Source organism: Aulonocara stuartgranti, assembly GCF_965226115.1.
Source record: "Aulonocara stuartgranti genome assembly, chromosome: 14".
Classification (NCBI taxonomy): domain Eukaryota; kingdom Metazoa; phylum Chordata; class Actinopteri; order Cichliformes; family Cichlidae; genus Aulonocara; species Aulonocara stuartgranti.
The window spans coordinates 18,185,074-18,201,758 of NC_138950.1; the positions used below are offsets into that span (position 1 = coordinate 18,185,074).

General features: G+C 41.7%; 1 protein-coding gene across 7 annotated transcripts; it reads left to right on the plus strand.

The window, feature by feature from the left end:
* Positions 1–314: 314 nt before the first annotated feature.
* il10ra (interleukin 10 receptor, alpha) lies at positions 315–13,877 on the plus strand. 7 transcript variants are annotated; one of them, XM_082501751.1, is made up of 14 exons: positions 315–412; positions 493–1,640; positions 2,775–2,879; positions 3,110–3,263; positions 3,358–3,467; positions 3,556–3,727; positions 3,835–3,988; positions 8,827–8,899; positions 9,404–9,527; positions 9,762–9,931; positions 10,029–10,174; positions 10,330–10,495; positions 10,797–10,915; positions 11,071–13,877. In XM_082501751.1, exons 7-14 carry the CDS (start codon positions 3,836–3,838, stop codon positions 11,977–11,979), a joined length of 1,860 nt encoding a protein of 619 aa, XP_082357877.1. In that variant the 5' UTR covers positions 315–412; positions 493–1,640; positions 2,775–2,879; positions 3,110–3,263; positions 3,358–3,467; positions 3,556–3,727; position 3,835; the 3' UTR covers positions 11,980–13,877. The 7 variants fall into 7 exon arrangements, with proteins under 7 accessions (XP_082357877.1, XP_082357875.1, XP_082357876.1 ...); XM_082501749.1 differs by having other exon boundaries at positions 493–851; positions 1,259–1,640; positions 3,110–3,467; XM_082501750.1 differs by having other exon boundaries at positions 493–851; positions 1,262–1,640; positions 3,110–3,467.
* The last annotated feature ends 2,808 nt before the right edge of the window (positions 13,878–16,685 follow it).

Below are 16,685 nucleotides of genomic sequence, written 5' to 3' on the forward strand. Positions count from 1 at the left end.
CGTCTGACCTCACCTAGCATTTCCGTTCCACCTAGCATCTACCCAGGAAGACTTCTACATTATTAGTGCGATTTCTCCCTCTGAAAAATATAGGGGGGTGGATCGATACAAATATTGATAGTTTATTTGTCAGGATCTGACGGCGCCCTGACCGGTCGACCTGCCAGTGTGTGTATATCTGTGTGCGTGTGTATGTGTCTCTCCTATCGCCCTGTCGTCCCCTCCGGCTCCGCTGAGATGTGCTAGGAGGTAACCTAGCAACAGGCTACCTCCGACCCGGAAGTGCTGTCGCCCGGAGCTGCCACACCTGCAGTCAATCCACCAGCTGCTGCCAATCAACTACTATCTTCAGCAGGGCTACTTAATGGTGTGGCTGAGCGACAGACAGGGCTGGAGTATTGCACTAAGCCTGGTAGTGTTTTCGAGTCGCTAACGTTATTGAAGTGCTGTCTGATCTTCGTACTCATTCTGCTGTCGTGTGTGTGCACACAGGGATTGACGGAGGATTTACGGACACTAAGGAAGCACTTGGAGGAGAGACGGGCACTCACTACCACGCACGGGCTTACACGGAAGGAGGGACGCACTATCACCATTGTTGCACATTTGAACTGTTGTCACCTTGCTGCACTGTAAATAAATGCACTGTCATTATTTCTGAGCTCCGCGCCTGAGTCCACTCTTTAACAACCGTGACAGAATACTCCAGCCAGCCATGGACTCAGCGGACTCAAACCCAGTTCAACGAGAGCTCTCCGTTCAGGGCGAAGTTTTGGACCGCCATGAGAGCATGATGAAACACATCATGACGGAACAAACAGCGATGCGACAGGTGCTTGCAAACATTCAAGGTATGTTACTCACCGCGCCCGGCACCTCAGCTAAAAATCCACAACCCACTCCATCAGTAAGTGTGGCTGCAGCTTGCCCACTACCCCCTTCGCCTCCACCACCTCCACCTAGGCGAGAACATACATTACCGGTTCCGGAGAAGTTTGATGGAGATATAACAAAGAGTCGAGGCTTTCTGATGCAGTGTTCATTGATTTTCAGACAACAGACACAGGCTTACGGCTCAGATTGTGCGAAGATCACGCTTATGGTGGAACTGATGACTGGCCGGGCGCTGCAATGGGCACAAGCCGTTTTAAATGTTCAACCGAATATCTCCTACCAGGATTTTCTGACCAAGTTCCTCTGTGTGTTTGATAAAGGAACGGATGCAGATGGCGCTGCTAATCGTTTGTTTACCCTAAAGCAGGGACATAAGAGTGTCGCGGATTTCTCCATTGACTTTTGGATCCTGGCCGAGGAGACGGGCTGGGCAGAAAACGCACTCCGGGGAGCCTTCCTGAACTGCCTAAACGAAGAACTCAAACATGAGTTAGCTACGAAAGAGCTACCTAAACCCCTTAGCACTTTGATTAATATGTGCATTCAACTGGATAATCATATGAGAGAGTTTGGGAGACGGGCAGATGAAGAACGACGGCTGGCAGGAGGCGCCGATGCGCCTACCGGGTTGCTTCCTTCTCACTGGCGAGAGGAAGAAGAAGACCCAGCGGAGGATGAGGAACAGCCGATGCAGCTGGGCCGGGCTTGGTTCGGTGCTTCCCATCGGAGGAGAAGACAGCGCACGGGTGAGTGCTTCGTGTGTGGGAAAAGGGGACACTGGGCTGATACCTGTCCGAAGCGAGTAAAAGACTCCGCCCGCCAGTAGCTGTGGGGATACTGGCGGGTGCTACGGCTAACTCTGTTCCCCATCTCAGTTGTCCGGCCAAGCTGATTTTTCATTCCCTTACTCACCCGTGTAGCGCGCTGATTGACTCTGGAGCTGAGCAGAGTTTTTTGGATGAATCACTAGCTCATAAATTAGCCGTACCCATTGTTCCTCTCCCTGAACCTCTCCAGGTTTCGGCTCTTGACGGCAGCCCTCTGACTACGGTCACTCACCGCACTCGTACCATCACACTCACCCTCTCTGGCAATCACTCGGAGCAGCTCAGTTTGTTTCTTTTTAAATCTCCTGATGCTCCCCTTGTGTTGGGCTATCACTGGCTGCGACAACATAATCCGCAGATCGAAAGGGCCACGGGCCGTATTTCGGGGTGGAGCAGTCAGTGTCACGCTTTGTGCTTGCGCTCTGCGACTTTTGGTGCGACGGTCGCTGGCTCCGCGGAGCCTGTTGCGCCTCCTGATTTGTCTGGTGTTCTGCCTGAGTATCATGACCTGGCCCAGGTTTTTAGCAAAGACAAAGCCTCCTCACTTTCTGCCCCATCGCCCGTACGACTGTGGCATTGATTTGATTCCCCGCACTCCCTTGCCCACCAGTCGACTTTATAACATCTCCAAGCCCGAGTGGGAGTCGATGGAACGGTACATTAATGACTCCTTGGCGGCCAGCATCATTCGACCCTCCACTTCCCCTTTGGGCATGGGATTTTTCTTTGTGGCGAAGAAGGACAGGTCGCTCCGGCCGTGTATCGATTTCCGGGGTTTGAATAAGATCACGATCAAGAACAAGTACCCCTTGCCCTTGCTGGCGTCCGCCTTTGAGCTCCTCCAGGGCGCCACGGTTTTTTCCAAATTGGACCTCCGCAATGCTTACCACCTGATGCGGATTCGTGAAGGGGATGAATGGAAAACAGCATTCAACACTCACCTTGGACATTTCGAGTACCTGGTGATGCCTTTTGGGCTCACCAATGCCCCTGCTGTTTTCCAGGCTATGATTAATGATGATCTCATTAACCACTGTGTTTTTGTCTACCTAGACGACATCCTTGTGTTTTCCCGGAGCCCAGCAGAACATGTGGAGCATGTGAGGCTCGTACTGCAGCGCTTATTGGAGAATCGCCTGTTTGTGAAGGCTGAGAAATGTGAGTTCCATGTTCCAACTGTGTCTTTCCTGGGCTTTGTGGTGGAACAGGGGCGGCTGCGTGCGGACCCAGGTAAGGTCAAGGCGGTGGTTGAGTGGCCAGTGCCCAAGAATCGCAGGGAGTTGCAAAAATTTCTGGGATTTGCCAACTTCTACAGGCGCTTCATTCGCAACTTTGGCTGGATTGCCTTGCCTCTGACTGCCCTTACCTCTCCCATGTTGTTGTTTCAGTGGTCTCTGGATGCTCAGCGGGCTTTCGGTCAACTGAAGGCTCTGTTTTCATCTGCGCCTGTGCTGGTACAGGCTGACCTGGAGCTCCCATTCTTCGTGGAGGTGGATGCTTCCGACTCAGGGGTGGGGGCCGTCCTCTCGCAGCGGGTGGCCGGTAAGATGCATCCCTGTGCCTTCTTTTCTCGCACGCAGAGCGGAATTATGATGTTGGTGACCGGGAGCTTCTCGCTGTTAAAATGGCCCTGGAGGAATGGCGTCACTGGCTGGAGGGGAGCAAGTATCCAGTGGTGGTGTGGACAGACCACAGAAATTTGGCGTACCTCCAGGCTGCGAAGCGCCTTAACGCCCGACAGGCCAGGTAGGCCCTGTTCTTCGCTCGCTTTGACCTTACCATCACTTACAGACCCGGGTCTCGCAACGCCAAGGCTGATGCGCTGTCTCGACAGTTTACGCCTGAGGCCGAGGGCGATGAGAAGGACTTGCCCATCTTGCCTCCATCTTGTTTCGTCGGCGCTTTGACCTAGGAGATTGAGCGGGTTGTGCGGGACACCCAGCGACAGGAGCCGGATCCTGGCACGGGCCCGGAGCGCAAGCTGTTTGTTCCTGCGTCGGCCCGCGGTAAGGTGCTTCAGTGGGCCCACACCGCCCGTTTTGCCTGCCATCCAGGTAAGAACCGCACCGTCTCTTTCCTGCGCCGATTGTTTTGGTGGCCCACTCTGTTGCAGGATGCTGGGGAGTACGTGGCGGCTTGTCCTGAGTGTGCTAAGAACAAGATGCCGACCTCGGCGCCTGCTGACCTCCTACGCCCTTTGCCTGTTCCCATGCGTCCCTGGTCGCATGTTGCTCTGGACTTTGTTACGGGACTGCCTCCGTCCTCAGGTAATACTGCTGTACTCACTATTGTTGACCGGTTTTCCAAGGCTGCCCACTTTATAGCCCTGCCACAGCTTCCTTCTGCTCTGGAGACGGCTCGCCTTCTCACCCAGCATGTTTTTCGGCTCCATGGTATTCCTCGGGACATCGTGTCTGATCGTGGTCCCCAGTTCACGTCCCGGGTGTGGAGGGAGTTCTGTGCGGAACTAGGGGATCAGGTCAGCCTGTCCTCGGGTTTCCATCCCCAGACCAACGGCCAGACGGAACGGGCTAATGAGGTGCTGGAGGCTATGCTGCGCTGTGTAATCTCCTCCAACCAATCGACGTGGAGCGAGCAGCTCGCATGGGTGGAATATGCGTACAACTCCAGTACGTCGGCGGCCACCGGTGTGTCCCCGTTTGAGGCGTCCTTGGGCTATCAACCCCCGCTTCTTTCCATCTCTGAGGGAGAATTGGCCGTTCCATCTGTCCAGCTCCACATGTGGCGCTGTTGGAGAGCGTAGCGCGCCGCCAGAGCGGCCCTCTTGAGAACGGCGGCCCAGAACAAGAGACTGGCCGATCGCTGCCGCGTCCCGGCACCGGACTACCAGGTGGGCCAGCGGGTGTGGCTCTCGACCAAGCATGTTTCTCTCAGAACTGAATCTAAGAAGCTTGCTCCTCAGTTCATTGGCCTATTTCCTGTCCAAACTGTGTTGAATCCAGTGACGGTTCGGTTGAGCCTGCCTCGTAACATGCGAACTCACAATGTTTTTCATGTCTCTGTATTTATAAATGTCATAATAAGGAGGGGTAATGCTATACAAAATTATGAATTAAGTACATGTTAATGATTTACTAATATCTTAACAGTAGTTAATACTTTGACATTATTATAAAGTGCTACCAATTTGAATTTTATGGTAATTATTTCATTGTTTGGGCTTTAAAACATTAAGAAAAATGAAATACTGGTGGCAAAATCACAAGGAACCAAATCGTGGTAATACAAGTAATTTTGGATGTGCGAGAAAGCATTTTTCTCACGAAATTGGTGCCTTTCTGCACAGATGTGGCTCCTGGGTATTTTTGATTTGCACCTGCCAGATTCACTTTATATATGATCTCTACTTCCTCTTGCAGCCACACATTTCTTCACTTGTTCTTTTTTACCCCTTTCAATTTGAAACTAAAACATAATTTTCATCGCTGTTTTCACTTTGACCGTGCAAAATGTATAACTGACAAGTCAAGTCAGGTCGGAATTTATTTCTATAGCAGATTTTAAACAACCTCAATTGTTCTACAGGTTATAAGAGATATACGCTACGCATAAAAATCACTAAATCAAAAATAAATATACACTAAAATCATGAAATGAAAAATACACATAAGTCTGTGTTTGCATAATAAAAACTAGTGAACTCTGCTCAACTAGAACTAATAGCAAGCAAGAATAAGTAGGTTTTAAGCAGTGTTTTGAAACGACTAAGAGAGTGGGTGGCTTTTATGTGAAATGATCGGTTGTTCCTTCAATTAGGAGCCACAAATGAAAAGGCTCTATCACCTCTGCTTTTAAGGTTTGACCTAGGAATATTGAGGAGCAGCTGGAAATGCAGCGACGCAAAAGTCAGTTGAATAAGGTGGTGCCAAACCATTGAGACTCTTGAAAATCTGAAAGTCCCACCAGGCTGATCATCCTCAGTATTTCCCACTTGGTTGGGAAATACTGGTAGGTTGGTGAAAATTAAAGAAAAAACTCAAATCTTCCCTACAGTGATGGAATCCAGCAAATGTTTTGCTTTGGGTGGCATTTTGCTGGAGTGTCTTTTGAACTTTTACACTCTTCATTACCCTCCCGATGGAATATCTTTTAAGCAAAAAAAACTGCTTCTTTTCACCTGTAGAGTTCCAGAGGCTTATAGCATCAATACAACACACAGTGAAGTTGTTATGGCAGCACATACTGGTCTAACACAATGTTAATACCAACTTTGTCTTAGTTGTGGCTTTAATTTTCTCACTCATCTGTAGTTTAGTGTAGTGGATACTATTTCTGCAAACTCTTTGCATCTCTGTTGCTCATCTTTGCTGAACCGTTGTTGAGCATGTTGCATAATATGTATCTTACAAACTGTAAACATGAATGTCTTCACGTATCCTCAGTCATCCAGGCAAGGGAATCACAGGAAGCTGATTCTGTTCATCTGGACGTTGAATTTCCTTCGGGATTAATAAAGTATTCTGATTATGATTATGATTATGAATTTACAGTTTCAGAAATGTTTCATGACTCATCCAGGTGACTTCTTCGGGCTCTGAATGCAAAATCCAGATGAACAGAATCAACTTTTTGGAAAACATGAATGTGAGACATTCGCAAACTGTAAACACAGTTTTAGATCTGAATCTAGATGATTTGTTATACGTCATCTGCCTGTTATCTTCCCCCAAGTTTCCTTTGTTGTGACTCTGCATGACTGTAAAACTGATGCATAAAAGATAATGACCTTAAAGGAAATGTGCTTAAGTGTAATCCAGGTGTTGTAATGTAGATCTATATTATGAGACCTGATGTTCAGCATTTTAATTTGTCTGCTCATTAGTGGTTTATTCATGGCTGATATTAATGAGATACTTAATGATGCACTGAGTTTGTGATACACACTAGAGAGTATATTCACTGTTATGATGCACCTTTTCACACCACTAGAGGGTGATCTTATTGTGCATGAAGCCAAAGGGCACTTATAACTTAAAAAGTGACTTGCAAGAAAGTCCCTGTTCTGAACAACAGCAGTTGATCTTGTGACCTTTTAAAAAAGACTCCCTCCCCCAAAGCTCACATTTAGTCAGCGGCTCTCTGTCCACCTGACATTATCAAATAGAGATGTGGTGTGCTTTGCAGAGACCCTGTTTGCATTTACTGGGAAGTAAAACTAAAACGAAATCACATGAGAGGAGGAGGTGAGAGAACATGGGGGTATATATGGCTAACTTTAAGAGAAAGCTACTTCTCAGAAATGGAAGGCACTCTTTACTAAAGTACATCTAGATAAAAGCTCCTTGAATAAATCAACATCCCAATGTATTTCTCTTTGGTATAATTTAGATATTGAGGTTTGTGCCAGATCCAACCAATCCTCTTTCTCATACAGTTTCAGTGGACTAAGCATAAGTCACATGCAATCACAATAAAAGAAAGAGTGTGGTACTCCCATGGGCACCAGACTCGTTCTCTTGTTGGAAAAACTGGGTAAAGCCTGAAACAGTTTAAAAAGATGAGGAAGGCTAGATGACATTGCAGGTTCAGCAGTCTATGTCCTATTTGTTTTAGGGAACTTATGTTAAGCAGTAAATCAATACCCTTTACACATTTACAGTAACGAATGAGCAGAATCCAGCAGACAGAGGAAGAAAAGTAATTTGTATGTGACGCTTTTAAACCTTGATATGCAGCAGAGACAATGATGGACAGTGAAAAATCTGAGAATTATGCAGGAATAAGTGATTGTTAACGGTTTAACAAGGGGTATTTTTATGAGTCATTTCTTAACCAGAAATCGATATATATCTACCCATAACACACATTACGCCGTCAGCTTTCTTTGTTAATCTGCAAAACAGGAGTAATGAACTGAACTACTGAAATTTTGTGTAGGATGAGGTGTAGAGATAAGGCCTGATAGTCACTGTGGTTTCTTGCGCACATAGATAAAAGTATATACTTTATTCATGTGGTATTTAAAGATATAGGTTGCCTTGCATCCCTCATGTTAGATAATGTAAGTTTCTAAAGAACATGGAAAAATATTGCTGCCTAATCACACATAATAACTCGCATGCCGGCGACATATTAATATGGCTTAATGTATGATGAAGCTATATGCCTGTTATCCACACAAGCTAATGATTTATTCTTATCATCAAGTGAAGTCTGACTTTCAAGATCTTTATTTTTGATTTATTTAAGTGTTAGTACAGAAAAGTAAGCACATTCACCCAAACTGGGGCTATAATCAACATAGATCTTTAGTTGTCTCTGTTCTTCTATCTTCAGCCATGGTTAAGTGCAAAAGAAAAAAAAAGAAACAACATATGCAATGCATCAAACCACAAAGGAGGTCGTGCTGAACAAAGTGTCACAGGAAAAGGTAGACAAAGCCTAAAAGAGGAAACCAGTGATAAGACGAGTTTCCTGAGTTAAAATTTTATATTTGTCAGTGAAAAAACAGAAATTACATAAACAAAAGAGTATACAAAGTGAACTGATAAACACCAGAATGAGTCTTTGATAGTAACTACTGCCTACATTTTAGGGGGGGAGGAAAGTGAAAGGGGAATTCCTGAAAGCTTCCTCTTCTCATATCTGGTGTAGACACACTCCAACTGTGTTTTTTCTGATAGTGCTCAACACTAATTACATTATGAGCCCGGTGAGAGCATGGAAAGGGGAAAAGAAAAAACAAAAGAGGAAGAAAAAGGCTCTCTTGTTGAGAAAGGCAAGAGCAAGCGAGAGATGAAACTAGCAGCAACGTCACGGATATAGTCACAACAGGAAACTCATCATCTGAGAGGGAGGGATGTTAGGCGAGCGACAAAGGTACTTGGTGAGAACTATGTAAATAAAGTCATTTTCGAAAAACAAGGGGCCTCTTCTTCTTCGTACCGCAGATGTGTGGGCAGCACAGTATCAGCAGAAAACAGCTGCTTCCTCCTTGTTAATATTAATCAACAGTTTAGTTTAGCTCTTCTGTACAGTTACACAGAGCCACTGTGGAGGCTGGATGTTTCTGTCGGTGATGATTGGAATAAGGGACTCTGTTGGCGACTACTAACCGGATTCTAACTAAATGGTGTATTTCCAGATACTTGAAATGGATATCAAAGCCAAATTGCTGGGTTTTGTCTTCTTAATGATCTACATGAGCCTTGTGTCAGGTAATTAAAAGCTTTTCTTACGCTCTATTTGTAATCTTACTTAGTATGTCCAGTTACGGAAAAAAGTCACAGTTGATCATTTACTTAAATAACAATTTAAAAATTATTTAGAAGGTACTATATTTTTCCTTCATGATCATTTATAATATTTGTTTTATTTCTATGATCAGATGAAGCCAGTAAATGAGCTGAATGGCAAGAGTGGAAATTCTGTTCCCTTTCCAAAAAACCCAGAGTCACTTAGTTGGAGATCCCATAAATCAAAGCTTGTCAGCATCTTTTTCTTCTTTTCTTGACCACAAGTTTCACACAAAAACGTCTGGCAGTAACACTTTCGGAATATGTTCAGAGGGTTTTACATTACCATTGACTTTATAGCTCATTCCCTATATACAGGAATTCGTGTTTGAAAAAGATATGTGTGTATATATATATATATATTTTTTTAAACTTCCATTATTGTAACAGTTAATGTACGTCTTAACCTCTTTTTTTCTATATCAGGAGCCGAGGGCATTCCTGGTCCTGCCAAAGTGATGGTGAATATTTTGGATGGCGATATAACACTACATTGGGACACACCTGAAGATGCACCTTCAAACTATTACTACAATGTGGAAATGGCAAAGTAAGTTTAACTTACATATCAGTAAGAATCCTATTACAGACTTACAATATGCCAATCTCTGAACTTCCTTATCCTTATTTCTTTTTAATTACATTTTTATTCTCTGTGACTTCATTTTGATTTTGTCTTCAGTTCGTTTTTCAAGCATTTGATGTTAATTGTTTTTCAACTAAGAGTTACTAAACCTTTTTTTAAGTTCATATTTTTATTTTGGTGACTGTTTTCTGTCCTTAGGTACCAAGATGACTGGGCCATGTTGGCAAGTTGCACACAGATTAATGATACCTACTGCAGCCTTAACAGTTTTATAACTGATTTTGAATCTGGCTACAAGGTCAGAGTTCAGCTGGTAGCAGGGGGCGATGAGTCTATTTGGGTTCGTAAGAAATTTCTCCTGAATGAAAGTAAGCACAATTTGTTGTGTTATTTTTAGATTAAAATGCTCTAATTAATAATTCAGACACATAATAAGATTATTTCCTTTCCCTTCTCTGATCATAGGCAAACTGCAACCTCCCTCCTTCACATTGTGGGCTACATTCAGCACTATAACCGTCTCTGTTCACCCAAAACCCATTTTGAAGAAGATTAATCCTTATGGTTTAAAGTACACCATCTACCTAGAGGAGAAAGGACAAGATAATAAGGTAGGTTAGGATTAGGTTAAAGCAATAAGGTTTTTACACCTTTTCCAACAACTTCACAATTTAAGACTGGAAAATATAATGATGAATTGCCCTTACTTTTATTATTTAAAGCTTATTTAAAGAAAAAAACAGCTGACTATGTTCTTGCCCTACAGAATACCACGGCATACTTGAAGGATGACATGGAAGAGGATCAGAAGACTACTTTCACTTCTCTCCATTGGGGTAAAGAGTACTGTGTCAGCGTCAAGTTAGAGGGCAGTGGAAATCTCCCCACCAGCAGTGTTTCCAAAAAACAGTGTCTGCTGTTGCCAGAGCAAGGTAAAGAAAAAATGGTAGATTATTTAAGAAGATTATTAAATATGTCACCTATAAATCACATTTACACAGGGCCTGAAAACAGGGATGGCAGCTAAATGCCAAACATTTGAAAATTTTTCAGCATTAAAACAAATCTTAATAAAGCATCTATCGTCCACTGCGTGTGGTAGATTTGATTAGATTTAGATTACACCTTTATGAAGTATCATTGTTAGTATGATAAAAGCTCAGCTATAGCCTTGCTTTTTTTCAGCAAGACACTCACATTTGGTAAATTCTTTGGTGCTTTTGCTCTTTTCAGAGTATTACATTATTGCCGTATCATCCCTATCATTTGTGGGTGGGCTGGCATTAATTGCAGTCATCGCAGTCTTCCTGCTGTGTTACCTGAAACGTCCAGAGAAAACACCTGCTGCACTGGTAAGTACAGTAAACTATAGACAACTGTGCACACTTGTAGTGTCAACTATTTGGAAAACAGAAAAACAGTATTTTGAAAAGAGATCTTACAATGTGCACTAATCCAATGTTTCATAAATCAAATCTAATTTTCTTTTTTCTTTGACTCACCTTAGAAATCCCCTGCTAGTGGCTGGCTTCCACTCTATGTTGAAGATGGGACTGTGGAGGTGGTTACAGACAAAGGATGGTTTCTGTCACCATACAGAAAAGACATGAAAGATGGTGTGAAAGACCCAATCAGTCATCTTACAGTAACAGAGGACAATGAAGAAGAGGAGAGGAGGACCAGCATGGATAGTGGGCTCAGTATGGAGTCTAACTCAAACATTGAAGAGAATCCACCAACGAGACAAGATGACAGTGGCTGTGGAAGCATGGGAGGACCTGAAAGCACAACTAGCAGCCAAACAGATTACCCACTTGAGAATGAGCGGGCTGATTCCATTCGGAAAAGAGAGGACAGTGGGGTGGGTCTGGGCTGCCAGATGATTTCTTGCATTAACCTGGATGGGCAGGACAGTGGGCCTCTAAAAGAGTCTGCTGCTGGAGGCAACTATCACAGCCAGAGTCCTTCAGATGTGCAGATGCAAGCTTCTGATGATGAGGAAACATTTAAACAGATGCTTCCCAACTTGGTTTTGGCCGAGGTGGTCACGGGCTACAGAGCTGGGCCTCAGTCGTGTATCTGTTCAGGAGCTGGTCAGTGCATTTGGTGTCATCAGCAAGGCCACGATGAAACCAAAATCATCAAACAATATAGAAAAGTGTCTATTGACAATGGACTACTTGTAAGCCAATCTGATTTAATAGACTCTTACAAAGGAGATGTTACACATCCAGGTTACTCTAGAGAGAAACAAACTGACACACACATGATGGATGACTTAGAATCAATCTTTCCACTGAGGGATTTTCCTCTGCTGACCTCTCTGTCCCCGCTGCCGTTAATGAATTGTGGGCAGGACTTCAATATGAACAATGTGTCCCTTTCTCTCTGCGATGTACAGCTGAAAATTGACTGATAAACTGTGAGATGTGACAAAACACTTTATTTAAAAAGAAAAAAAATCCTGCCACCGCATGTTACAGTGCAATACTGGAGCAATAAACTCACATTTTCTACTTAATGAAACAGAAGCACTAGAGTGAGGTAAAATGTTCCAGTGCCAGAAACTGAAAAAACATGCGGAAATCTTGGGGATAAAACTGAGTGGTTAACAGGCAGTTACTGAACATACTGTAGGAAGGAAACAGAGGTTAGATTACAGAGCTACTGACTGGTAACTGTTGGAAGGAGTCTTGGGAGATTATGAAGACTGAGAAGATTCTAAGAAACGCCCTTTTTAACCCTGTTTCACTGAGTCTATTTACAACTGACTAATGTGTTGTCTGCCGGAAGTGAAACTGTGTGGGGAGCACTAAAGAGAAACGGCTTGATAGTTATGTGCTCTTGGACATTTTGTGATTTCATCGCCGCCAACAATGAACTTTATTGCAGTTGCCCACATGAGAATGTTCTTATTTCTCAGCAGTGTGTTTAATTCACACAGTTTCGTAATACTTAATCAATCCACAAACTTTTTACAATAACAAGTGGTTTCACCTTACTTAACAAGCAAACTTTGATATAAAGAGCATTTTGTGTCTGATTCTCTTTCATGTTTTCTTACATGGCAAAATATTTTCATGTTTGTGCTTATAAGACCAGCTACTTCTTTGTTCAATCTATTTATTAGTCTATTTATTTAATGCCTTTGTTGATACATGTGCTACTCATGATTAAAACTTGGACTAGTCTGTAAAATTCATATGTTGCCAAGATTCCTAAAAACAATGCCTAAACCTAGCTAAACAGTGAGTGAAAAGTGGAAAAAGTGAAAGTGGAACATGAAAATATTTTTTGAAAAGAATTATTAAATTAAGTTAAAAAGTCAAACTCTTTTCATTTGAATTTAAGTCTTATCCAGTCACCTGCAACTTTATGTAGCATTGCAAAGTATTTTGTTGAAAGCAAACGTTTTATCCAATTTAGATTTAAGCGAAGATTATTTTTAGACATTCACAAGTCAGTGAAACCAGCTGACAGACGACATGCTGTTTTCAGAAACTATGACTAAAGAAAACCCAAGGAAAACCCTGAGACAACAAAATGATACCTTCTTTAAAAAACCATTACACAAGACAATCTGTAGGCTACTAGGGATCTCCATATGCAAATTATGTACAGGAACCAGGTCAGTGGTTTTGAAGCTTCTAAACTGAGAAACAAACACTTCCTCTGTCAGGCCTTACCCCATTTCTAAAAAGTCCCGAGAAGAGAATGAATATTGTCAATATGGGTTGATTTCCATACACCAAACACAGCATTAGGGAAATCCTGTGACAAGTATTATATGTATAAACTGCATACAGGGAAGTAAGACAGTTTCATGCAACTTATCATAATATTTTTACATATACACTGATGATTATTGTAGAACGTTAACATGTTGGGAATTCCTGTGGTAAAACTTTCTTTTTGCGCTCCTACTGTTCCCCTACTTTTTTGAATGTCTGTGCATTCTCCAGGTTGGTAATTGAACTTGAGGGGAACTCCCAATTCAATTACCAAAACTGGAAAAATATTTGGCTAATTTTAAGACAATTAAAATGCAACACAAAACTTCCAAAACTGGGTTTTGTCCTCTGTATGATTTCAAAATATGCCTACACCCACATTAGTTAACAAGGAGAAACATGTCACTTTGTTTCTCCCGTTATTGCTAGATTAAATCCTTCTCTGTTGAGAAGTTACTGTACTTACAGTACTAGAGCAAATGCAGGGTTATGGCAGGTATCACAAGAACTATAGTGCAGCTTATGCTTTATCTTATGTTGCCAGCAAAGACTAACATCACAGAAATAAAACACGTTAAAAGAAGAGTCTCTGTTTTCATCTTTTCATCAAAAAACTGAAAAGCCTTCCTCACATGATCGCCAGCTTAATTCCCAATGAAATAACGAAAATATGGAACTGTTCTCCATTTAATAATAAAACACTGTCACTTGAATCACTGAGTCAATAAACTACTATCCTACTACAGAAAATCCTTAACAATACAACTGTTCAGTGCTGAGAATCTAATATTCCTGCAATAAAACAACAGCAAATCTAAATCTGAACCCAAGTTAAAAAAAAGAACAACTTTTATTTACCTAGTTTTGGTGGTGTTTACCAATAAAAACAATAAATATTAAATGTTAAATGTTAACCAGAGTATTGGAACTGTTTCAGAATTACTATTAGAAAAGACAGTTTTGCATGTAATCTTATATTTACTCTTTGCTGACTCATTTTTTGAGACTTGTTAAACTACGTGAAACATCTTTATCTTAAAAAAAAATATCTGAGTGATGTTGTGAAGATATAAGACCTCAATGTCTAAAACCAGAAGGTTTATGCATTGCCCTGGGGTTTCATAGCTGATTTTTGTCAGTTCAGTAATCCATGCATATCCAATGATCAGTGACTGCAAATATCTTCACATGCAAATTTATGTGCAGTCAGTGAAATATTTTGGGCACTGAAAAGTTAATACATTATATTTTCTATTTTAGAGCTTTAGTAGAGAATGTAAGTGTATTGTTGTACAGATATGAAGGTTTGTTTTTACAGTTTGAGTTAAAAACCATCTAAAACTATTTCAGTTGTGAAAAACCTTTGTCTTTTGTGAGATATGACTCATTTTCACTGAATTCAAAAGATGACATTTAATCACCCCCACCTCAGAGAGGTCATTGTTTTTTCAATACATGAGTTAGACAAGGTTCAGTTTCATTATGGGAAATAAAATAATGAGACTATAAGGACTCTACCAACTATCACAAGTATCAGAAAGGAACCATTATGTGCATGTGCATTAGGAGGGAAGTCACCTGCAGCTTACCAGAAAACTGCCGTGTTGCTGTGGTTGAGTTGTTGATATTCTGCCTTCAATGCAAAAAAAAAAAAAAAAAAATCTCCTCTGCAATACAAGTGTATATATGCTTCCTCCCATTGGTGTGTGTGCATATGTGTGTGCATACTCAAATCTGTATCACGGGACACCGCAACATCTTGTCAGTTTCTCATGACACATAACAAAACTGCCAGTGCGAAATTGGACGCAAATATTTATTTCCATGTATAATTTTATATTCTTAAAATCACATGATATTAACATAGTTCTGCATATACAGAAAAAAATGCAACACCTCTCCTTGTTTTAAGAAAAAGTTCGCATTTTCATAAACATAACTATAGAATAAAGTTGTTGCATGATACAAATATAATCAAAAGGAATCAAAAAGTAACATGGTAAACAAACTCCTCAGTCTGGGTTTTCCTCAGGCTTTTACACCAACATAAAGCAGCAAATAACAAGCAGGAACAGAGCCATACATGTTGAAAAAAGGTAGGTGGTGTGTAGGAAAGTGACAAACGACTGAATGCCTTCCATCAAGGTGATGATCGAAACACAGACAAGATGTTATTTCATGCTTTTGCTAATGGAGAAGGGAGGGGGAGCCTTCTTCAGGCCGACTTTGCTGTGAAGCATAAAATCAAAAGCACCCATGTGATCATGAAGCAAAGGAGGAAATAAAACTTTTAAAATGATGTGAAAGGTCTACACTCAAAGGTCATTGTGGAAAAAATCTACTTACGTGAGCACTTTGTCTTTCACCGACGGAGCTACAGAATAAAAGGAGACATAATAAGTAAGGTTTCTAAAGCACAATAGTGTGGTGGCTTTATCATGCTGTAGCATTACTGCTGGGCAGTGATGCAGTCAAGCATTTAACCACACATATGACAGTTTCAGAAGGATATTTAGAGAGTTGTTTCAGTCAAATTATTACACCATGTGGATAGTTTCTTTTATTTTCCTTTTTTGTGCATGTTGAAAACGATGTTTCTGAAAAATAAGCGGGTTCATTCCACTTCTGTGGAACTGACTCTCTCTTGCCAATCCAGCAAACAATCCTTTGCTGGATTGTTTCCTCTTTCTTAAGAACGTGACTTTCAGATTCTAAATTTATGCTATGTCTCCATACAACACTGGCTCATCCCTTGAGTTAGTTGCTTTTTTTATGCTTGAATTACTCATTGTAATTTACTTCAGTTTGAAGTGGCTTAGCAAACAAAACGAGCAAACAAAAAAATCTGAAAATGGGAAGGCACAAGGACTGGAGCTAAAGAGCGGATATTGTCCAAAGAAAAACTTTAAAAATTTTTCAGAAAGCCTGGGGAACTATCCCCGAAGGCAACTTTAAAACATTACAAGAAATTCTGGCTCTTTGGAAGCAAACTATAAAGAAATGAGAATTTCACAATTTGTGATGCAAATTTGTGACGCAAAAAAAGTTGATTTGTGTTATGAATTTAATACCCTTGTTACTCACAGTCAGCGGTTAGTATAATGACTTATAATGACTGTTAGACTTGACTAAGTGTACGTTTTTTAATTGGGGAAGCAGCAGAGATGCTGTAGACACAAGCTATATTCTTTGTGACCAAAAGGAGACAAGAAGAAGTATGCTTTTGTTATCTCACCTTTTTTCTTGCAGCAATTTTTACACTCTTTACATTTGTACTTGCAGCAGAATTGTACAATCCCTATGGTTAATAGAATGAACAGGATTCCAAAGCCAACAAGAATCCCAACGGCCGTTGAGTTTACTCTGCTTTCTGCAAATAGAAAATTAGTTA